This window comes from Gekko japonicus, unplaced genomic scaffold (assembly GCF_001447785.1).
Source record: "Gekko japonicus isolate JY-2015 unplaced genomic scaffold, Gekko_japonicus_V1.1 scaffold272, whole genome shotgun sequence".
Classification (NCBI taxonomy): Eukaryota; Metazoa; Chordata; class Lepidosauria; order Squamata; family Gekkonidae; genus Gekko; species Gekko japonicus.
This window is the reverse complement of record NW_015161413.1, coordinates 1,292,585-1,317,626: the sequence shown is the minus strand read 5'-3', so window position 1 is coordinate 1,317,626 and position 25,042 is coordinate 1,292,585. Positions and strand designations below refer to the sequence as shown.

At 43.2% G+C, this 25,042-nt stretch overlaps 2 protein-coding genes across 2 annotated transcripts in view; both read right to left on the bottom strand.

Moving 5' to 3' along the window:
• Window positions 1-24,965, bottom strand: part of GLB1 (galactosidase beta 1) — a 46,363-nt gene extending 21,398 nt beyond the window's left edge. The window contains exons 1-6 of the mRNA XM_015427405.1: window positions 24,861-24,965; window positions 12,066-12,235; window positions 7,144-7,294; window positions 4,520-4,580; window positions 3,260-3,354; window positions 1,173-1,353 (exon numbers count right to left, since the gene is read on the bottom strand). Coding sequence (XP_015282891.1) covers window positions 1,173-1,353; window positions 3,260-3,354; window positions 4,520-4,580; window positions 7,144-7,294; window positions 12,066-12,235; window positions 24,861-24,911 — 709 coding nt within the window. The 5' untranslated portion in view covers window positions 24,912-24,965. The remainder of the gene's footprint in view (window positions 1-1,172; window positions 1,354-3,259; window positions 3,355-4,519; window positions 4,581-7,143; window positions 7,295-12,065; window positions 12,236-24,860) is intronic.
• On the bottom strand, window positions 20,066-21,556 carry TMPPE (transmembrane protein with metallophosphoesterase domain). The gene has a single exon (XM_015427417.1). The coding sequence runs from the start codon at window positions 21,475-21,477 to the stop codon at window positions 20,155-20,157; it is 1,323 nt and encodes a 440-aa protein (XP_015282903.1). The 5' UTR covers window positions 21,478-21,556; the 3' UTR covers window positions 20,066-20,154.
• Window positions 24,966-25,042: the final 77 nt, after the last annotated feature.

Below are 25,042 nucleotides of genomic sequence, written 5' to 3'. Positions count from 1 at the left end.
AGGCTGGCAGTACACTGGTGAAATATTATCACTTTATCACTTAACTCTGCAGATGATGTTGTTGGAAAAACATTTTCAGCAGGGCTCTTTTTGTAGAAAAAGCCCAGCAGGAACTCATTAGCATAATAGGCCACACCTAACACCAGAAACTCATTAGCAAATTAGGCCACACCCCAGATAGCACAGCTCATTAGCATATTAGGCCACACCCCCGTGTTGCCAGAAGTGTGGTCATTCAGCCACACCCACCTTTTGCTTCTTATTCTATTTACCTTGTTTGTTGTCAAAACCCGGGGCTTTTTTTGTAGCAAGAACTCCTTTGCATGTTAGGCCACACACCCCTAATTGTAGCCAATCCAAATGAGTTTCTGCTGTTGGGTCTGGCCTGTTATGCTAATGAGCTCCTGCTGGGCGTGGCCAACTCAGGAGCCAGCCGGAACTCCATTCCTGTGCGTTCCTGCCCCAAAATAGCCCTGAGTTTCAGCATTATTCAGGAGCAACCAAAATGACAGAGGTAGCAGAGACTTGTTGAACATACACAGTTTTGCACTGTAAGCCTGTGCTTATGGGAAAGGGGAATTTTTTCCTTTGAGCTTCTTGTTTTATAACTTGTAAAATGTTGAATTTTTAATAAAGCTCAAATTATTTTTTAAGCAATACTTTTTAAAAAGTTCCTCAATATTATGACGCTGTGATGAAGGCAGTTTAGAACTGACTGGAAAGATTCAAGCTATACAGGATGTGTGTGAGCTTATTCTTATTTAACACATCAAATACTCTATAACTACACCTTTAAGGTGAAATGATTCCAAACTGATGTGTGTGTTTAGGATTGCTTATATCACTGATCTCTTGAAAAAGAAAAAAAGGCACTTAAGATACGTGTGCTATACTGGGGCATATGACGAATTTCTAAGTGTCACTGATGCACACAAGATAAACCTTTGTGACGACTGCAGAGAAAAATCGCTGGTTTCTTTCTGATTTGTCTGAAGAAACTGTTAAAGCTCTAAGGGTTAATTTCTGATGTCAGGGTATGGGCAAACAGATTTATTACAAGTACCCAGAGTTTTATCTTTCAGCATTTTATAAACTGCCCAATCCTATGAATATGCAGTTGGCCACAAGTCCCACTGTGTGCTCAGGATTTCAAACCAAAGACTGCCACCCACCAGGTCCAAAATCCACAGTCGCATAAAGGCCTTGAAGAGTTCCGCAACGCAAGAAGGTCTTAACTGCACCATCTGTTGTGAAGAGCACCACTTCATCCCCCAGATGGTGCTGGAAAAGATTGTGCAGGTAACGGAGGTAATCATAATCGCAAGTGAAGTAACTGCCATATTCATTTTCAACCTAAAAAAATTTAAGCACATGAAATTAAATTTTTTAAAAAGCTGACAACCGATGACCCACATGAAAGCTAAACAGGCAGGCAGAAGTCTGATAATCTGTAGAAAGAATGCCCTGAAAAACCCTCTCATGTTAACTCCAAGGAGACTACGAAAGAACATAGCTTTTCCATGACACAAAATCTCTCTTGCCGACTGTGATGGACTGCAGTTTTAAAACCTTAGAAGTGCTGTGTAAACAGATAAAGGACTGTGAAGGATTAATTATTCACAGAGCCAGAGAGCCTTGAGTGACAGGCTGTTTCAAGAGATGTGATTGGTTAGCATCAGCTGAGCAGAGAAGGACTTCTGAACTGGATGCTGAGGAGACAGTCAGTCTAATTTTAGCCCTAGCTGAGAAGAGTCGAGTATTGACAATTCTGGAATTCAGCCCTGACTGAGAGCAGTATAACACAGACAGGAGAACTGGGGGAAGGTTGGCAAGGAATTTTGGGAAATAGGCGAAGACTCCCTTTCGGGCCAAAGAAAGTAGATCCCTTTTGTGCCCCTGAAATGGAACTCAGAGACGGGAAGCTCCCCCAAAATAATTAGGTTTTGGCCAATTTTGAGATAGATCCCTTTTGTGCCCCTGAGATGGAACTCCTCCCAAAATAATTAGGTTTTGGCCAATTTTCAGAACAAGAAGTTTTCCCAAAGCCCACTAGTAAGTTTGTCTTCAGACCACATGATTACATATAGGTTGCGTAACCTTTGATTTATGCAACACATTATAGCTGGTCTACCAGATGAGCAATACATCAGTGGAAATTGCCTCTTCTGCTGCAGGAAGCCTCCTTGCACTGGAGGAAAGCTCCCCCATGAGCAGAAGGGAACCTTCAGATCCAATCCAGGGGAAAGAAGTACATCCAAAATGGTTTTGCTGCACTTCATTGGGAGAGATGAAGCAATGCACTAATGACTGGGAGACTCTGGATCCAACTAATCAAGATCTGAGGTCAGATATTTATGGTGCTGTTTAAATGGAAACAGCAGCTGCATGAGACTTTGGGCTGGGGCTGCAGTGATTGAAAACACCACGCTTCTTGCTGTGATTAGAAAAAAGATAGCCAAAAATAGTTGTCTGGTGTTTGTTTGTTTTTTCCCAATTTCAGAGCTAATGACAGTGGGGTGCATGGTGGGGGTCATCAATTTTAAAAGTGCTAAGGGAAAATAATTAACTCGCCCTTGCCTCCTTAAATGGCCCCAATCTGAATCCTGGCATGCCCACTATTTCCATTTTAAATAGCTCCTTTTGGACTTTCCAGTAACCAGGATGCTTTGGACTATGCGTGCCCCAAATGTCAGCTTTCCAGATGGCCTGGAAATAGATTAGCTATTTTAAAGAAATATACAAATGTCCCTATTCTAATGATCAGGGTGTGTCTTGGACTACTTGCATACTAATGCCAGGATTCTAGCATATATGGAGGGAGAACTACAGGCTCACAGTGTCTGACCAGGAGCTATTGCAAATACCAGTCACAATAGTTTGATAGGTGTTATACAGTCACAGATAGGGATTACCATTTGATAGGTGCTGCACAAGGTAACATAGTGTCCTGCATTCCAAATGCACATGGGTTTGCAGCATTTCACTTCCTGGATGTGCAACAGGGTGTCACTCATTACTTCAGCTGGTGAACAACCCGTTCAGCACAGCCTGAATTTAAGATTGTATCAGTGGTTTACATCACATTGTGCCCCTGTTAGCCGCCCTGAGCCTTCGAGGTAGGGCGGGATATAAATGTAAATATAAATAAATAAATAAATCATCAAAAGATTTTTGAATGGGAAAGTCATAATAATGGCATGCAATTTTTTTCCAGTTTTCATGCTTGAGAAAGGAAGGTTGATATAAATGGAATTTTTACCTGTACCATAATGATTGGACCGCCATTATGATAAAGATGATTCTTCATCTTTGGCAGTAACACTCCCATCCATCTATCTACAGCTGCCAAGTAATCTGGAAAATTGTCAAGACAGAATATACGTAGAAATGCTGTACTTCCCCCCAAAAAAAATTGTATTAAAAGTGCATGGTAGCAAAAATTATTACATGTATGCAAACAACCAAAGTTAGCTGGAAAAAGTTACATACATATGCCACCGCTCTCAGCCCGTTTGGGGAGGGCGGTATATAAATCTAATAAAATAAATAAATAAAATGTATAATGAAACTTTCATCTGGGTTGCAAATATTAAGGCCAGCAAGAATGAGCCTTTATATAGAAAACCATGATTTAAATCATGATCTAAATAAATTTGATTTAAATCATATCCACCCTGATGAAGAGTAAAACTTCTTTGACTGAATTAGAGCAATACATTAACCACTACATCACAGCACTGCTTGGTAACCAAATACTCCCTTAAAACATTCAGTCTTTGCTGTATCTCTAAAGGAGATACAAAGGTTTGTTTCTTTCTTCCAGGTTCAAAGTGAAACCCTGTATTATCTCGGCCTATGACAGTCAACGTATTAATTAAAACTTTTAATTAAAAATAAACTGATAACACTATATCTGATTAAACAAAATTCCCCAAAGAAATCAATCCTATATAAGCATATCCATCATTCTTACTCAGCATAAATTGACTTTAAAAAGAAAAGGTTACATTTCAAATTACCCAGATTTCACGGAATTCCAGATCTGAGAGATTCAGAGATTATATACAGTGTGGCCAACACAGGCCAACACATTACTGAACTTTCTGATTCATGCCCGAAATATATGATATGATGCTGTTCAAAGATATGATATGATGTTGTTCAGAGTAACACTGTTTTCACAATGGGACTTTTTTCTGGGCATTGAATCAACTGTGTAACATTGTTCTTTGCGTTAAGAGCTAGTTTAATAGAGAAGATCAACATATCATAACTCATTCTAACAATACATTTTGGCCTGCTTCTTCAAAACCTGAAAAAAGGAAGAGTAAGAAGCCAGATGCAATCAAGCCTTGCATGTCAAACAACCACAAATTCTCTTCATTTTGGCCTGCTTCTTCAAGACCTGAAAAAAGGAAGCGTTAGAAGCCAGATGCAAACAAGCCTTGCATGTCAAACAACCACAAATTCTATATATGAACTGCATAGCATACACCGTAAATACTACATTTCACCACACCTGGATCAGATGATCTCAGGACAATAGATTCTTTCTCTAATAACCAGGCAGGCAGACCTCCCTAGGAATGAAAAAGAAAACTATATGAAAATATTTCTTTTTGGAAATACATTTATAATTTCTCCTGAGCAAGTGAGAGCAATTTAAAAAAGGGGGGGGGGGGAGCCTAACTAGTAATGACCCAGTTCTATGAGCTGCTTAACTTTCTGACATAGCAGTGCACAGAACAGAGGCCCTGTGTGCATTTCTTTGGTTCATCGTGATTGGTCACTCTCTCTGGGGAGAAAAAGGCCTTTGAGAACCCTGCCGTTGAGTGGGGGGAGAACCCTCTGTGCAGGGACATTTCTAACAGAAAAAGGGGGGCTGACAAACCAACTTATCATTTGCTTCATTTATACCCCACATTTCCTCCACAACTAGGGCTGCTGACTCTGGGTTGGGAAATACCTGGAGATTTTGGGGGTGGAGCCTGAGGAGGGGAGGGACTTCAGTGGGGTACAACACCATATAGTCCACCTTCCAATATGGCCATTTTCTCCAGGTGAACTGAACTCTGTCACCTGGGGATCAGTTGTAATCCTAGACGATCTCCAGCCACTACTTGGAAGTTGGCAACCCAATCCACGATGAGGATCCAAATAAGCTCACAGCGTTCTCCCCCTCTCCATTTTATCCTCACAACAACTCTGTGAGGTAGGCTAGGCTGAGAGCCTGTGACTGGCTCAAGGTCGCCCAGCAAGCTTCCACAGCAGAGTGGGAATTTGAACTGTGTCTCCTGGATCTAGGGTTGCCAGAGGGCCCCCCCCCCGTTTAGCGGGGGTTACCTGCTTTTTGGGAGGTTCTACCCACTGCCTGGCCAACTGGCTGGTGGGGAAGCTCCGCCCCCAAGCCCCAAAACCTGCAGGCATCCCTCTCCCTTCTCTCTTGGGAGAGAAGAGCGGCTGCGGGCCAGTCTGCTGGCATCGCAAACTTCGCTTATAGCGGACACACTGAAACTTATCTATAAGAGGCTTGAGTTTATTACAGGCTATCTTCTCAAGATAAAACCACTGAATCAGGAACAGTAACTACAAAGACACAGGAAGTTCTTTTATTCAGATATGGCTAAAAAGAATGTAACATCCAGTGAAAGGCCTATATATAACAATATTAAGAAAAGTTCCTTCCTCTTTCAAATTCTCTTTCAAAAAAATAATAATGAGCTCCTGGTGAATAACCTTCAGACTGTAGTGACTATTTTCCTCTTTAAAGGAAAATGGATAAACTGGTGGAGAAAGTGATCACCAAAATGCATTTGTCCTGTTGGATATAACATTTCCTCTATTAATCTAAAATTTACTGAAAAGTGGGGGGGGGGAAGATATATATAAAAGTATATATAAAAGTTATTCTACTCAGCTGGGATCCCAGCAATGATGTTCAATAGGGCCACTTATTTTAAGAGGCACAGAATTCAACTTTCAAATTCCTTGCTCAATCCAATTAAAAAGCCACTTACCATGTCTAGCCCCCTCAATGACAGGAAAACTATACACTCAAAGAGAATTCAGCCTTCTACTAAGGATAAATCCCTGATTGAATTCTCACCAGCTAAGGAAGTCCATGTTCATGAATCATGGACGGCTTCAAAAGGGAATCAGATAAGCATATGGAGCAGAGGTCCATCAGTCGCTATTAGCCACAAGGTATAGATAGGGGCTCTGGGGCAAGTGATGCTCTGTCTTCTTGGTGCTTGGGGGAGCAACAGTGGGAGGGCTTCTAATGTCCTGGCCCCACTGGTGGACCTCCTGATGGCACCTGGTATTTTTGGCCACTGTGTGACAGAGTGTTGGACTAGATGGGCCTTTGGCCTGATCCAACATTGGCGTCTCTTATGTTCTTATGAATCTGATTTATTTGATAGGATGACCTGTGAGAGTTTTAGTCAACCAGATGAAGCCAAAGTCTTCCCCTCTTTGCAATCCCCTCTAAAGGATAAGCATTTGGACCTAGTGGATGCAAATCTTCTTCAGTAATTCCGTTCCTTACCCTCTGAGGAACAAGGCAATATAATTTCCTGATTCCAGAAACTCCAACACACACTAGAACAAATTAACCATGATCAAAATGAGGTAAACAATCCAAAAAAGTTATGATCAAATGATCCATATAGGTCCCCTAATAAGAATATGAATCGATCCTAGATGTAATTACTCACTCTTTGACTAGTATTAAGTCAAATGATCCAAGCCCAACAAGAGGGAAAATCTCTGTTCCTCTTGAGCCAATAATTATGATTAACCTAGGGAATGCCCCCAAGCTTTAGATACTTCAACAGCAAAAAAAATACACTTAAGGGCGGGGACTCAAGGGAAAACTCTATGGTTTTCCCTTGGATGGTCGTGGCCCCGCCCCCAGCGTGCCCAGCGTCGTCACGTCACTTCTGGGTGACGTGTGCGCGCTCCAGACGCCAACCAGGAGTCCCCTGCTGCGGCGCAACACCCAACTTGGCAACCCTAGACTTGTGGACTCCATATTTTGAGTTGGAATGCTGTCTGTGTAAAAAAAAATCAATAAAGGACAATTCAGTTTTACAAAACAAAGACTGAAGAGTCATTCAAACCAGGAACTTAAGCAATGCTTACCATGTCCCATTCTGCACATATATAAGGCCCTGCTCTCAGTATGACCAACAAGCCAATCTCCTCAGCGAGTTCCAGGAAATATTCAAGATCTCGGTCACCAGAGAAGATATAAACTCCTGCTTCTGGTTCATGGAAGTTCCATGGCACGTACCTGTAAAAAAATAAAAAGTCACACACAGCATTACTTCGCTTAGTCTAGAACTACAAAATTCACCATCCCCAATATAATTACACTAGAAATAATTGTACTTATTGGCAAAAAAACTTATCACTGTGACAGAGATTCTTTTCTGCCTTTGTAAATGGGCTCTTGTGCATGGGATCAGCTATTTCCCCTCAGAGAAGATGCCTATGCAAAAGACTTCAGCAAGGAATCAAGACTGATTCAGATAACACCTCATAAGTATGGAAATCGGCTGCACCCTGTTCAGCACGCACAGAACCTATGCATGGAATTGCACATGCAGTACTGAATATCGCTTGGGTTTTTTTTTTCTTCCTGACCTAACCTAAGGACTTGGTTTTCATATTCTTGAAAGCCTAAGTTTCTTTCTGAATATTTAAAATCAAGAGAGCTTAGAAATCTCTTTTCGTACACTAAATGTCAGGACAATGAACACACCCAGGGCATAAGCAGGATGACACTCCTCCACCTCCCACGTGTGAATAAGTGGTTACACACAGGGGTCTTGTTGTAGAAAAAGAGCTGCCGGAGCTCATTAGCATAACTCATTAGCATAACTTATTTGCATATGCCACGCCCCCTGACATCACCGGAAGTGACAGAAGGCCACACCCCCTGACATCACCGGAAGTGTGTCAGAAGGCCCGGCTACTTACCCTCCTGCTTCATCCTCATTCCCAAACGGAATGAGGATCGAAGCAGAGGGCGGGGTAAAGAAGGGGGCGGGGCTTCACCACGTGACCGCCCCGCCCCCTAGAGGTTCTCTTCCGGAGCTCCGTACCTGAGAGCTCCCCCCCGACTAGAGCCCTGGTTACACAAAGGCTCAGGAAAGCCTGAACAAAATGTGGGGCCTGATAATGTACCAGATTCATGTGCACACAGGGTTACCCACTCCAATCTCATCCCCTCCCCCCCATGCCCGTGTATAGTTCCCACATTTGGTATGTAAAAAGGGACAGAAGAATCACAGCTAATCGCATCTTCTTTCCTGATGCCCGCAAGGACTGGAAGCCATTAATATACAATTATTTTTTACACAGCAAACAGAGAAAGAGTGAGAGATGTTTTAGGGGTATACGTATGAAGACACACAAACCTTATAGTGGATAGTTGTACATACGGTAATTGTGTCATTATGGAAGAACCTTATTAAGTCTGGGGGGAAAAACTATTATATTACAAGTAGGGCTGCCAACTGCCTGGAGAAAAAAGCGTCCTGCCCACTTAACAGAGGCTAGAAGTTGCAACAGACTCATGGCAACCCCAACCAGGGGGGTCTTCAAGGCAAGAGAGGAGCAGAGATGGCTTTCTATTGCTTGCCACTGCATAACAACCCAGTCTTGGTGGCCTCCCAGCCAAGTACTCATCACAGCCAACCCTGCTTAGTTCCCAAGCTCAGGGCGTACTGGGAGAGTCAGGCTGCTTAACTGGATATTCTTTACTTCCCTGACATGAAAAACTCCAGCTGCTCATTTCCACACATTAGGCCTCTATTAAAATGGACAGGACAGTTTTTCTCTCCAGGCATGAATATAAGCCAAGAATAATTGTTTTAACTGGAATGTATGCGATTACTGAAGATTTTAGACACATTGTTGGGAAGTTTTGCATCACACTTATTTCTATGGGCCTTGATAAAAAAGATGAAATAACCTTCTCAATGTACTGTATTGTTAGGGCTGCCAAGTGGGGGGATAGAATCCCTCGCTTTGGAGGCCTGATTTCCGCCGCCGCGGAATCGGGCCCCGTGGGAACCCCACCCCGGCGTGCGCGTCACCAGGAAGGGACGTTATGATGCCGGGCACGCTGGGGGCGGGGCCACGACCATCCGAGGGGAAACTCTATGGTTTCCCCTCGAATGGTCGTGGCCCCGCCCCAAGCGTGCCAACGTCATAACGTCACTTCCTGGTGACGTGCGTGCGACACACGCGCGTGCTCCGGGATCCACCCGGGAGTCCCCCACTGCGGAAATAAGCTATACTTGGCAACCCTATGTATTGTGCGTGCAAAGAGTCGCATGTCTGTCACTGGCTTTTAAAAAGAAACATAACAAAAGTCCAGTGGCATCTTGAAGACTAACAACACTTATTCCTGGATAAGCTTTTGTGAGTCATGCTCACTTCATCAATATCATATATGAAAGAATATGACACATCTGAAGACATGAGCATGACTCACAAAAGCTCATACAGAAATAAGAGTTGTTAGCCTTTAAGACACCACTGAATTCTTGTTTACTTTTGCTACAGACTAACTCAGCTACCCTTTTGCATTTTTAAGAGAAACGACTTACTTCTTGACATTATAGGAGAGTGCATGCTTTGGGCAACCTCTAGTGGTTCTTTGAGAATTGCACTTTAGAAATGGTACGGCAATGAGACGGTCTTACAAAGGCTACTGCAGCATTTGAACTACATTATGAATGTCGTTATTGTGGGATAGAACAAAAAAACCCCCCTCATAATGGACACAGAATTCAACTCCCTGAAAATCTTTTTATTTTCTTTTTAAAAGAAAAATATATCCGAAAACCTGCCTTTGCGCCTGAGCCCAATTTGCCTGCTGAAATTTGCCTAGCAGGCACAATTGGAGATTCCCTTGATGAACCAAGTCTGTACAAATGCAGCAAGTTCACATGCCTTCTCAAGAAAGGTTCCAAATTTTGAGAAAAGTTTACTTGAGAAGGCATAGAAAGTTCACGTGTTGTCAGTCTGCCAGGTTTTTAAATCCTCTATTTTAACAAAGCTTTTAGTTGGTCACAGACAAGTAAAATTGGGCAGTTAGATCTTGGGTTCTGTGTTTAATATAATACATTTTAAATTTGGGGATACAAATTAAATATATCAGAGAGAGGTGGCAGAAATATAGAAGTTTTGAATATTATTTTGTTCTACACGATTTTCAGCCTACAAGTGGGGCCCCATAAGTAACTTGCAGGGAGGGGTCCCCCCCTAATTTTACTTCCTCCCCTCTCCCCCAACCCTTCTGCGTACCCCCCCCCACACACACACACATTATGATCTGGGATTTTGAAGAAAAATCTTTCTTCTCTCGACGAGGCCCCTATCCACAGGTCTAAGATGGGGCTGTGTTGAGAATGATACATATTTATATATCTAATTCTCAACAGTCCTTCTATGTGCGGATACTTATTTTTGCCAACAGAGGGCTTACTCTCCCCCAACAGGTTTTTCTACAGACTCGGGGGGACTCTGTGGGGTCTGCAGAAATATCCACAAAGTTTAAAAAAAACTCAGGGAGAACTGAATCCCCGCCCCAATACCTTTTGAAATGGCCGCTGCAGGGATCTACTCCAGGCTCCACCCACATTGACAGTGAGGGATTAGAATGTTCAGTGGGGGAGACTTTTAACTGGTTCTGTCAGTAAAAGGCAGAGGAAGGGGAAAGGGCCCTTTCCAGGCCTGTTTTGGCCTTTCAGGGAGGGATCCTTAGGTCCAGGCCTGACAAGGGTTGCCAGTGTCAGGCAGGGAAATTCCTAGAGATTTTGTGGTGGAATTGAAGGAGGGCTGGATTTGGGGAAGGGAGAGGCCCCAGCTGGATATAATACCAGAGAGCCCACCCAGCAAAGCAGCCATTTTCTTCAGGGAGACAGATCTCTGATGTTTAGAGTTCAGGTGTAATTCTGAGGAGACTCTTGGAGGTTGGCAACCCTAGGCCTGGCAGCAGTTTAGGGGTGCCAGGTCTCCACTGGCCACTGGCAGGGGGTGGGGGGGGGTAAGGCTGCCATATCCAGGTTGGGAAACTCCTGGAGATTTGGGGGTGGACAATGGGAAGAATGGAGTCCACCCTCCAAAGCATCCATTTTCTCCATGGGAAGTTATCTCCATAGTCTGGAGATAAGTAGTAATTCCAGGGGATAGATTTTTCTACAAACCTGGGGTGTTCTTCAGGTTTGTAGAAAGAAGTCTTGTGTGTTCATGGCTCCAGTCTCTGGATTTAAGTACAGATTTAGCCATGTTGAAAATTATCTATATTGATATGTACAGAATGCACATTTCTAGCCTTCGAAGCTACAAAAATTGACTTAAGAGAATGTGGGCACTACTTAGAAAAGACACTACCTTTAGAGGGGCGGTCTCTAAAGGTCACATATAGCAGGGCTTCCATCCCTCTCCTAGTTCTTTTGACTCTTCCCATCTCTACTGGATTATTCTAAATTATCAAATCTATGCAGTTTTTTTAAAAGGCACAATGTGAATATAACTTTTATTGGCTAGCCTGCCTGCATGGTTTGGACTACTCTGGAGAAATTTTAGCTGTAAAGGACAGCCCCGGAAAAGTGGTTAAGAAAGGTACACAGTTCATTTTTAGACTCAGAAATTCATTTCTGCTTCTGTTACTTTTAGCTAACATTTGCCAAAGCATAAGTAAATCCCAAATTCAGCACACCTGCACACTTCTTGAGCAACACCAATCTTCTGAGCCCGTTAAGGGGAGGGCAGGATACAAATCCAAAAAACAATCAATAAATAAATCAAACATTTACAGTGCCCAATTTACAGCATGTATCATTTCAGCCTTCTCTTCTACAAGTAGGGAAAAAATGATAATCTCATTTGAACTAGCCTCCAGGCAGTTTGTTTCTGCAGTTTAAGCACCACACCTCTATTGCTACCCAAACTGTGTGTTGCTTGTAGTAGCCGCCGCCAAGAACTGCAATAGAAATTTACAGCCTCGCTATCCATTATGGTGCATGAGACTCTCAGTTGCTACCTACGTTTGAATGGCATCCAGCCCAGCCATTTTCATCTTCAAGAGTCGGTCCTTCCAGTAGTACCGGGGCACACGGGAATAATGGATGCTGCCCGAGATGTAGCGGAACGGTTTCCCATCCTTGAGGAAGCAGTCATGGGCATAATCGATCCCAAAGCTTCTCTGGGAAGCAACCTGTAAAAGACATGTTAGTCGGATGGATGCTTCAATTTCTAAGAAGTTAGAGGAGTTTTCTGTTACAGTGCTCTTGCTTAGAAAGTGCCAAGGAAAGTAAGTATGCTTCCCTTGCCCCGCACCTGGTTTACATATTCCTGCTTCCTCTCTATGACTGATTTCATTTGTATCTCCCTCATCCTCCAAGAACTTCAGGAAAGCATGTGTAAAGTTACCTCCATGTATATAATACATAGGAGGAAACCCCATTAGATTATGCATGGTATCTACAGCAGCCTCTTCCATTTCAATCAAAACAATCATTCCTGGTATTTAGGATGCTAAAATAGAATTGTCCCATTGTACCCTCACAGCTGAGAGAAAAAATAAGTGGTCCCATCCAAAACCAACCAGGAAGATTTGTGGACAAGGAGGGATTTGGGTTCAGGACTCAACACTGGAACCATTATCCCACACTAAATCTTAATAGGAGGCATCACAAAAGCCTCCTATAAGAATGATCATGTCTTAACCATGGCCTCATTTTCTGTTTTCCAGCAACCATGCACTGACGCCAAACCCTGCCCATTCCAATATGGTATCATTTTATACTCAGCATCTCTAACTGCTTGGAGGGGGGGGGGGAAATCTTGTCCTTTCACAGAAGTTTAATGGGGTGTGTGTGGCCTCTATTAAATTGACTTTTCCCCCAGGCTTCTTGGCAGGTTATAAATAAAATAAATACATACTATAGTAACCAGCAGGCCATGGAAAGGAACTGGCATGTCTCTGTGACCTTAATAATGGCTTAACATACAGAAATCAGCAGACACAGCAAAATTTTTAGAACATGGAAATAGCTACATTATAATCTGCAATATGCTTCAAAAATCCTGTAGACAATGCTATGAAAACACTGGTTGGTGGGCACTTATCACTTTAGTCTCCCCATCGCTTAATCACCACCAACTGCCTGGATTAAAAAAAAAAATGTCCTGTCCCTTTAACAGGTGGCAATTTTTGAACCAGCCCCTATAGGTGTCCCTTTAAGAGCAGTATGACTTGCCACCATTAGCTGGCAATGACATTAATCTAAACGGCAGAAAAAGGTTTTCTTGTCATTTTCTGCTGACCAAACCACCAGAAGAGAAACAGGATTGCCTGGTGGTTTTTTGTTGTTGTTGTTTTTTGTTCCTCTCACTAGCAACCAATGTTCCCTCTAAGCTGAGTTAGTGTGAGCTAGCTCACAGTTTTTTAGCCTCCAGCTCACAGATTTTTTGTCATAGCTCAGGAAGGATAACTCCAAGGCAAACTGACTTATGCAGTAGCCAAATTGCTTGCTGACAACTTTAATGCCAGTAGCTCACAAAGTAGAATTTTTGGCTCACAAGACTCCACGGCTTAGAGAGAACATTGCTAGCAACCCTACTCAAAGGGAAGACTGAAGCAATACAGATTTTTCTACCGCTTGGTTGCCTGGTCAACTGTATTGTTACAGAAGTGGGATAGGATTTTTTTTTTATTTTCCTGCCACACAGTTTAGGTGTGATAAAGGTGACGATCCTTATCAAGTGACCAGGGTTTCCCATATGGTTGGGTGTTGTCTGTATTAGTAATCAGCGCCAGACATAGAACAGGAAAGGTTTCCCCAGGAGCTGTAGAGGTTTATGGCAAGAGGCTTTTTTTAAACAATAAAAATAAGTGTTTGAAAACCACAGGAGGGAAAGCAGAGAAGACAGATTTCACAATAGCAAACATTTCTTATCTGATTTGAAAGATTTAAATACTTGCAGAGTATCAGAGCGGGTTGTAAAAAAATTATTTACGAATTGGTGTGTACATAATCAGTTTGGTTTTACCGAGTGAAGTGAACCTTTCTGGATTTTCCCCTCACCCCATCCCTTGATTTTTTTCCACTTCACAGAAGCGCGCCTGCACACAAAGGTACGTTAAAAAAATAAAAGTTCACTTGAGTGAACGACATGTGTAGAGAATGTGATGAATGTGAGTGATGAATGTGAATGCAGAGCATGTGATGAACGTGAATGCAATACACAACAGGGCCTTCCAGTGTACCATGTCTGAGATCAAAAAAATAGGCAGTAATTACAAAATGCTGCCACTCTGCATGGAGGGATTGGTAGAACTAAGGTTTTGTCTCCTCCACAGTAACAGAATGAGCCATTAACAGAGGCTGAAGCCCCAGGAACCACACAGGCCAGGCACAGTTTAAAGAACATAAGAACATAAGAGAAGCCAATGTTGGATCAGGCCAATGGCCCATCTAGTCCAACACTGTAGTCACACAGTGGCCAAAAATACCAGGTGCCATCAGGAGGTCCACCAGTGGGGCCAGGACACTAGAAGCCCTCCCACTGTGCCCCCCCCCCAAGCACCAAGAATACAGTGCATCACCTGCCCCAGCCTGTGAGTTCCTACCTATACCTTGTGGCTAATAGCCACTGATGGACCTCTGCTCCATATGTTTATCCAGTTCCCTCTTGAAGCTGTCCATGCTTGTAGTTGCCACCACCTCCTGTGGCAGTGAATTCCATGTCTTAATCACTCTTTGGGTGAAGAAGTACTTCCTTTCATGTGTTCTGATCATGTCACCCCTCAGCTGTCGTTTCTCCAAGCTAAATAGCCCCAAGCAGTGTAACCTTTCTTCATAGGGAAAGTGCTTCAACCCCTTTATCATTCTAGTTGCCCTTTTCTGCACTTTTTCCAATGCTATAATATCCTTTTTGAGGTGTGGTGACCAGAACTGTACACAGTACTCCAAATGAGGTTGCACCATTGATTTATACAGGGGCATTATGATACTGGCTGATATGTTTTCAATTCCCTTCCTCATAATCCCCAGCATAGTGTTGGCCTTTTTTTATTGCAGTTGCACACTGTCTAGACATTTTCATTGAGTTATCTACTACGACTCCAAGATCTCTCTCTTCATCAGTCTCTGCCAGTTCGGACCCCATCAATGTGCATTTATAGTTAGGATTTTTGGCTCCAATGTGCATCACTTTGCACTTGGCCACATTGAACCCCATTTGCCACGTTGACGCCCACTCACCCATCCTCGACAGATCCCTTTGGAGTGCCTCACAATCCTCCCTGGTTCTTACCACCCTGAACAACTTCGTGTCATCTGCAAATTTAGCCACCTCACTGCTTACTCCCAACTCCAAATCATTAATAAAGAAGTTAAAAAGCATTGGACCAAGTACTGATCCCTGTGGTACCCCACTGCTTACCACCCTCCACTGAGAAAATTTCCCATTTATACTCACTCTCTGTTTCCTATTAATTAGCCAGTTTTTGATCCACAAGAGGACTTGTCCGTTTATCCCGTGACTATTGAGCTTACTTAGGAGCCTTTGATGAGGAACTTTATCAAAAGCTTTCTGGAAGTTCTCTGCAGTGTAGCATTTTAGCATACATTTAAGAATCAAGCATACTTCCCCACATCTCATGAAGATACACACGTAGCTGAAGTACTTGTAGTACTACAAGTTTTGTGGCTTCGCAGAAGTCCATGTTTCACAGTGTGGCAATTTACAGAAACAGTATAAAATCTCTTTTAAGTTGTAAATCAATAACAGGCATGTGATGTACAATCTTCCCGCACCATTTGCCTATCCTGCTTCTCTAAGTGAGACAGCAGAATGAAAGCTCAGCAAAACCATAATTATAAAGTGCCTTCTCCTATACGGTTGATTTTGCCTTTGTTAGCAGCAGCTTGTACACTGGGTACTGGCTGGGTTTGCTGAATGGAAGACGTGAGAATGTTATTCTGTGGCCACTGCTTGCCATCCTTTGCACTGAATTCAAAACCTTGTCACAAAGAGAAAAGTAACAAGTCATCTCAATTTCGGATATATCACTGGAAGAAGATTGTGCAGTTACTCTCAAGTACTCTTCTTCTTTCAAAAGCATCTCGCCTCATCCAGAACCAGGTATGCAACTTCCTTATCATAGCTATACAAGCGGCCTTTCGCGGTGGAGGAGCTGAGAGAAATTCAAATAGGGTAGGCTATGTCTGAGCAGTGCCCTGAACCAGAGGACAAAACATGCCTTATATCTGAAGCACCATACACATACTGCTCCTTCAAAGCAAACACTGGCTCCCAGCTTGAAGTAAATAGCTCTCACAAACCAAATAGCCCTGGCCGAGCAGGCTGGTGGATGAGGTTGGCTTGAGACCCAGTCACTCGCCTCTGGGCAAAAATGCTAATACTTACCTGTACCATCAGCCACATTTAATATTTTTTTTTAAAGGAATTTGTCCTACTGCAAGTCAGTACTTGCACCAGAATGGAAAACAAAACAAAACAAAACACAGTAGGCAAGAATACCCAGGATAAAATAAAAGATCACTACAAAAGTTATTTGAAAATCATTTGTTTTAATACCCAAAGGAAAAAACATCAGATATATGGGATGCTGCTACAAAGTGCTTATGGTTCCTTCCATAAGATGACATTTTACAGACACGAGTTGCGTAAAACGATCCAAGGGTTTCATGGATATCCCAACAGCTGTGCTGAGTTCTCTGTTTCAACAGAAAATATAAACTGAACAATGCATTCAGAGGAAAATAAATTAGAGAGCAAAATCAATTCAAACTGTATCAGGACTCCTTCTTGTATTACTAGGGGTATAGTTTATTAAATTATTAAACAAAAAGGATTTGCTGAAACATGCCATTTTCCATATGTAAAAGCACAAGAACCAAACAGTATTACGAACAGTAGTACAAACATTCTAGCCCAGCTCTCTTTTATTGACCTGCTAGTTTCCCACGTGCAGGGACTTTGTTACTTTGGGGGGAAATTGTGATTCTCTGCCTATTTAGATTCCATTCCACAACATCATTCTTTGCTATTCCTAGATCAGGCCTTGCCTTTGAATGCTGTAGCCTTCCTGAAAAGCAGCTGGAGGGACTCCTTGGTTGTTTTTTCTCCTTCAGTGGCTAGTTTTCTCTAGGGATTTGGAAAGGAAGGAACACAGACAGCTAACAGCAAAGATGGAAGAAAGGAGTGCTGCTAGTTTTATCATTCCCTCCAGCCTGGTTCCACAGGCTCCTTTTCACGCAATGAGTGTGATGCACAAACAGGCTCTCAGTGGCAAGATCATAACTCAGTAGTCCACATACCTGCAAGTGCAGCAGCAGGTTCTATGCATATGACCAGGTACCAGGACTCTGCACACTCACCTGTGGGGAAGGTTTTTTGGTACAGAGCAGGGGGAGAAGCAAAGAGAAACTAAGACTACTGTCACCAATGGAAAGTTACATTTTATATACAAAGCATCTTCCAAAAAATACCCTTAAAATAGGATTTTAGGTACCTTTTGAAGTTTGCTTTACCTGTTCTGGTGGTTTTGCAAAATGGCATCACTCTCTTTTTTCCCTGCTACTTTGGGGTAGTGGCTGGGGTATTTGAAGGGATAATTATTAAATGAGGTTGCTTTTACTGCAAAGACTTTCACAGAGGTACAACACACAGTCAAACATACAAATTACTGTGAAAACAGGCATCATTATTTGTAGTGCTAACTATATGTACTTTAAAAGGAAACTTGGGTAGACAGGGGAAGGCAAGGAACTGGAATGTAGCATGCTTCAAGTACACGCAGAGGTACTAACGTCTGTAACTACAGAGACATACACCCACGCATAGTGCAGTCTTCACTTAGGAAGGCAAAGTGAACATGTTTTCATGCATCCCATTTTGTAAATAAATCTACAAAACTGTTTTGCAGATTGTTCCAAAGCTTTTCACCAAGCTTACTGTTATCTACACTTGTGATTAGTGGAACTAAATAAAACATAGAAAAATGTTTTTTTTAAACTTCCCAGAAGGCTTGCTGCAGGCAGTTCTTAAATCGCCACAAGAAATTAGACAAATGACAGCAGAAGAGCAGGCACTGCGAGCCCAGAAGTCCCCAACTAAGGCCTTGTCTTAGCTAAAACTCAGCAGCCTTGGGCAAGTGACTGCGCTCTCCCTGCCTCATACGCTTACCTATGACAGGGTGAGGATAACATGGGCCTACCTACTTTAAAGAGCTTTTGTAAGGGATGCAGAAACATGAAGCATGCCTAACATTTTAAATGCATTCTTCAGATCTGAAGCATTGATACTACAATTTTTTACTTTTAGGACAAAACCCTCCAATTCTACAGGATTTCATTAGCTAACATATTCTGCAATGTCAGCTCTATAAAACCCAGAGATTGGTAGCTCCAACTGTAGAAGTAGCCAGTTGCCTGTCTATATGGAAGCACCCACCCCAAAAGTGCACAGATCAGCATCCTCATTCTCAAAACATGTGGTCATGATGAGTCCCACAGGACTACTGAACTAAAAAAAACTATTTTGTGCATAGCAACTTCCAGGCACATAACAATATTAATAAACCCCAAAGGTATTAAATATAAATATATTTTATCTATACTAAGAAAATTTTAAAGAGCCAAAAAATTCAGAAACAGACTTCTGACACACTTCTTCAGTTCTTCTAACAGTTCAGGCTTTTTAAAGAAATACAGGATCTAACGGATGCAGTGCAAAATATATTATTCAAAATTACTAAGCCTGGCTTGAATCACACAGTAAATTTCTGTTAACAAACCAGGCAGAAGCTATTTTCACCTGTTCTCCTCTTCCGCTGGTTTGACTCCCCTCTCATAGTTTTCCTGGAAATCCCTGGGGGGGGGGGGAGAGAGACATGCAAAGAAGTTCCATTCTGCTGTTGGAAACATTGTCAGTTAGTGGAGATTTACCACAAGGTGGAAGCCCCTGTCTGGGTCACATTTCCTTTTTAAAACCAAACAAACATAGAAACTAACCACGCATAGGGGATTGGGATGCAAATCAGGAGGAGTAGCAAATGGAAAGGTTTTGTTTCTGAGTTAGGCAAAGCAAACATTCAAACCAAAGCGTGACGTTCAAATCGATCACTACTAAAGAGCCACATTTTTTTGGTTTAACACGGAGTTCTCGACAAAGCAGTTTCAAATCAACAGCAGACAGTGATACTTTAATACTACTGAAGTCAATGGAAGTGGAGTTGGTTGCAATTAACTTCCAACAGATGGACTAGGACCATAAACTATTATTCGTCCCTTCTTTTTTCATTTTATATTCAAGTGTAGCCTTCTGGTGCTGTTTTACTGGCAGTCAAAACAAAAAGCTATTTACTTGTCTAAAAAAAGAAGAAGCATATTTGACACCAGAAATTCAAGTCTTCACCAAGTACCCTGAAGCATCCAAAAATCTCATGTTGATTACATTCAAAGAAAGAATACTGGGCTAGAAGATGGATCACTGATCTGATCTAGAGTGCCATTAAGTTGGGGGAAAACACACGTGAAGGACAGGCAATATGAATAGGCAGCTTTTCATCACACTTTTGAAAGGATGGCATATCAGATAAAAACTGATGAGAGAAAGGAACCATCAGATAAGGTAACAATAGGCTACAACTATCAGGGTGGATCCCACTTCTATCCCATAACTCCACTGACCACAGTTTGACAAACTTATTCCCGCCTAAGGGGCCTTCCTCCAACTTCAGCAGCTCTGGAATTGCCTCTCCTTAGGCTGGAGCAAGGCTCCTTGGAAAATGGCTGGATTCACCCATAATCTTTTACATCAAAGGGAGAGATCAGCATTTTTAGTGTTTCAAAGGAGGAATCCTTAAAAACCAAGGAAAAACTGAGCTTATCATTAGGCATGTGGTTGATCTAAACATGTGCCTGCCAGGACTCAGTAACAGAAGCTCAAGTCTTTTCCGATGAAAAATACATGACTACTTAAAAAGCAAAGTACAGAGTTCCAGGGGAAAAAAAGTGTGATTACACAGGGTATGGATTTTGTGTACAAAGTGATCAGCCACACCAGCCCAAGAGGAATCAAACACAAAACGGTGTAAACCGATCAAGAACAGTGCAGAATGATTTCTGTTATTTCTGCTCTGCTACCCAGTCTCATTGGTATTCCATAGTACATCGTCCCTGGGCTAACATAGACAGAAGTGCTTTGTCCAACTTTATACAAACCAACAAAGAATGGATTCATGAAATAGGTAATAATATTCAGAGGAAATATCTGGCCTCCATGAGTGTGGCCAGACAAGACCAAATTTATATCTGGCCGAGCTTGGACAGCCCGTTTTGCAGCAAGAGGCTGATGAGCAAGGAGAACTATTGCGTGATCAACATCACAATCCCCTAAAGCCTTCTCTAAATCCATGCCATGCCCAGAATAGCGCAACACATTCGCCTCAATATCATCAACTCCTGCCAAACAAAACCAGTCGCTCTCTCTACCCCCAGGGGACATAATCTTTGTGTTCTCATTGTGGAGGGGTTGAACGTTGAGCAACTTCAACAACTCAAACCAGCTGTTGACATCGGAAGTGTAATACTCATGATTCCCAGTCACAAAGTATGTTCCCAGATAGGAGTTCAGCTTGCCAAGAGGTTCCACAGCAGGCCCAACGTCCTTCACATCGGAATCGGTGAGGTCACCCACAATCACAGTGATATCTGGTTTTAAAGCCTTAACCATCTTTACGATCATTTCAAGTTTGCTTTTTCCAACAGTGGGCCCTAGATGAATATCAGACAGTAATACCACCTTCAGTTTGTCCATTGACAATGGCAGTTTGTGAACAGTAATTTCAACTGATTTCACTGCAGGAGGCTGGGAGGCATTCAGGAGACCAAGAATAGTCAATGCAACCGTCACTGTAATGGCTAGAACTGTTTTTTTCATTGCCAGTTTGCCATTTTTATTGATAGTGTTCAAATTTGTATTTCTGTGGACCAAAAGCTTATAGCCTTGCTCCAAGGAACCCAGGGTGAAGAGGAAGAAAATAAGGATGATATAGCCTCCAAGACAGGTGTAAGCTACTAAAGAAAAGAAATAAGGCTCTTCTGCCACAAGAAACAGCGTTGTAGAAGAGCTTGAGTGTGCCAGAATCAGGAACATTAACACAGCTACCTTCCAAAAGGTGAAACAGCAAGCGTTAACTGCTGGCGATCTGTAGAACATAGTCACTGTGTTTCTCCATATATGAACAGATCCTATGAGCATCAAGGTATTAGCAAAGAATACCATCTGCAACTTGAGCAGCCATCTTAACCTCTTCACCTCAATCCTTTCAGCCAAATAAGTCCGTGATGCTATCATGGAAAAGCAGACAATCCCAGCTAATGCTGCAATCTTTGCTTCGAGTGACAACTGCTTGATGATCATCTCTAGTCATGAATTGTCCCAGTTCTTAGACGAGTTTCCAGTAGATAATCACGAAGGTCTGGAGGTATTCCTTGGTAAATTTGGCCTGAAACCAGGAACTACCATCAGCTTTAGATGTTAAAATACATTTCCCTCCCCTGCATGTGTGGATAGCAGACAGAAGCAACTGATGATACCCAAGTCATATGTTTACCATGTTCTGTGGAGTGAGAACTGTCAATGTGCTACTGGTGGGGGGAAGATCTGACCCAGGAAATGGGTTATACTCTGCTCTGGATGGGGTTGCACTCCCCCTAAAGGAGCAGGTTCATAACTTGGGCCTGCATCTGGACCCAGCCCTCCTGTTGAATAAACATGTGACAGCAGTGGCCAGAGGCACCTTTCAGCAGCTTCAGATGGTGAGGCAGCTGCAGCCCTTCCTAGAGAGATGACATCTTGCCACTGTGGTGCATGCCCTGGTAACATCTAGATTGGATTACTGCAATATGCTCTACATGAGGCTGCCTTTGAAGACTGCTTGGAAGCTACCACTGGTACAGAATGCCACAGCTACAGCACTTACTGGAGTAGGTCAAAGGGACTATATCACTCCAGCCTCATTCAACCTACAATGGCTTCCAATTTGCTTCCAGGCTCACTTCAAGGTGCTGGTATTGACTTTTAAAGCATTGTACAGCCTGTGACCAACATACCTTAAGAATCGCTTTCTCCCATACCAATCTACTTGTTCACTCTGGTCATCATGACAGGACCTGCTTCATTTGCCCCCACCACCTCAGAAGAGATGGGTGGTGAACCAAGAAAGGGCCTTCTCTGTCTTGGCACCAAAACTTTGGAAGTCCCTCCCCAAGGGAGATTCGTCTGAATCACTATGCTGGTGACTTTCACCTTTGTGTTCTGTCTGGCATACCCCCAAAATGGTACTAGCCCTCCTTCTGGTGCTGTAGGTTGACGTGTTTTTAATTAAATGTTATCATTTGAACCACATTTTTAATTGTTTGAAGTAAATGTTTTAATATTCACTGCTGGGTGGTGCCTGATCGGGTGGAAAGGTGGCATAATAAATCCAAGTATATGGAGCACCCCAGTGGCTCAAAAATATGGCCCTTTGGTTCAAACATATAAATAGCCTTCTTTCCACCAAACGCTTTTTACTCCCCAGAATATGAAGAAGTTCCATAAATTGTTTCCCCTAATAGATAATAATAAAATATGCAAACCTCAGCCTTCTCTGAAGCAATTCAACTACAGGCTGCACTTTGGGACCCCACACACAGTTTACTCTGTTTTTTCATAAGCTGCCCCAAGTCCACTTTTCCTCTAATACAAAATGGTATTGAGTGAGTGTTATGACCATGAAGTCGCTAAGTCAAACCTCAGCCACAACCTCAACAAGTAACTTAATGAAGCTCTCTCTCTCTCAACCTCAGTCCCATCACCTGAGACATCTGTCATATAAGGGAGAGGCAATGAGTGTCTGGAAGCCATAAGGGAACTCCTATCAGGAACAGACAACCCATCGCTGTACACCAAAACCATTATAAAATCCCTGCAAGTAGTGACGCTGGCTGCAACAGATGCATTTCTCAACTACTTAGAACAGTCCTGGTCAAGAGCATTGCTGCTCTGCGCCATCACAACTAGGTGAAGAAAGAAAGGAAAAGGCACAGCTGCCACATGAGCCAGCCATCTCTCCAAGTCTGACAATGCTCTTTTTTCATCCAAACACGAGTGGCAGCTCCATCACAGCTTTAATCATTAAAGCTTTGTTTTGCATGCTTTCTCACACTGTAAGATGATACAGAAAACAACAATCTAGATTGGGACAATGTAAGAAACAGGAAATATCGGCACTCAACAGGTTCAAAACAACACAGCTAGCCCCATTCTGCTCAAAAACCTGTTTTTAGTGATTATTTCCCAAGGGATGAATGCAACTTTGGGATACATGCAACAAGGCCCTCGGCATGGAGGGCTGGTGTGGCGTAGTGGTTAGAGTGCTGGACTAGAAACTGGGATGATGGGGGTTCTTCTAAACCCTCACTGAACTATGGAAGCCTGCCCAGGTGCCCTTGGGCCCATCACAATCACTGAAGGTGACTGTAAGGGGCTGCCATACCACTACAGGAAGCACAGGACGCCTTCAAGAAAAGATATACCGTCGGCCTGCTGATCCGTTTAGATTAGCAAAAGCCTGCCCCTGGGGTATGCTGCCCCTGCATCCCCTTCATAGGAACACTAGCTGCTCCAAGTGCCCAAGCAAGCTAAAACTATGGGTGTCCCAAGATCTCCATCCGGGGCTGAAATCTGACACTACCGGTCACTCTTATACTACCAGCAGACTTATTACTTCCTCCAATTCACCAGCCTCTTCCCAAACCTAGCAGCTGTTTCTACATCCATGGAAAGAAGGACAGCAACGAACTCCTACTCATACCTAGCGGCTGAAAAATTCAGCTTACAAGCCAGAAGGACGGAGACCAGCAGAGGATCATTCATGTGATGCAATCACCCGTGGCCCACCCTCACGTGATGTCAACTTCCTCACAACAATCGCTGGGCTTCTACTGAAGATCGGATGCTTCCGGAGCACACGGAAAAGCAGCCAAGGCGAAACATGAATCAATGCAGTGATCAGTGTTCCCTCTAAGCTGAGTTAGTGTGAGCTAGCTCACAGTTTTTTAGCCTCCGGCTCACACATTTTTGTCCTAGCTCAGCAAGGAGGGCTCCAGAGCTAACTAATTTATGCAGCAGCCAAATGGCTTGCTCACAACTTTAGCGCCAGCCGCTCACAAAGTAGAATTTTTGCTCACAGGACTCCACAGCTTAGAGGGAGCATTGGCAGTGATCCTTCTTTTCCCCACAATTCTCGCCCTTCCATTATTTTACGGCAATTCCCACAGTATTGCCCCTCCCCTGAAAACTTCTCTTTGCAACCCTAATTAGACAGCTGCAAACTCATCTGCTGAACTCGCCCCTCCTCCCGTCCTGCAGGCATCCCACTACAGGGAGAGTGCCGCACGCAAATCAGTTAGGCCGCGCTCCATTAAAAGGCAACCCCCAAGTACTCTGTGCCCTACTGGGAAACCTCAATGCGGAACTGCCAGCAAGGAAAACACCCCCCACCCCACCCCCGCAGCAGCAGCGGCGGCAGCAACAGCTCCTCTTCCAAGGAACTCCGCGAGCAGGACATGATTACAGTGACCCACAGATATACTTACGAAGGTTGCAAGCCCTGCATGCAGTAAAAGAAACGGGAAAAGGGCGCCCATGTCCGAAAGCGAGTTTCACAGCACTCACTAGAACACGGAGGCAGGCGCAGATTCTCTTCCAAGGAACTCCGCGAGCAGGACATGATTACAGTGACCCACAGATATACTTACGAAGGTTGCAAGCCCTGCATGCAGTAAAAGAAACGGGAAAAGGGCGCCCATGTCCGAAAGCGAGTTTCACAGCACTCACTAGAACACGGAGGCAGGCGCAGATTCTCCCCGGTGCTCCCAGCCGCATGACTTGGGAGGCAGCTGATTGGCCCGGAGTCTCCGCCCAGATTTTCTTACAAAGG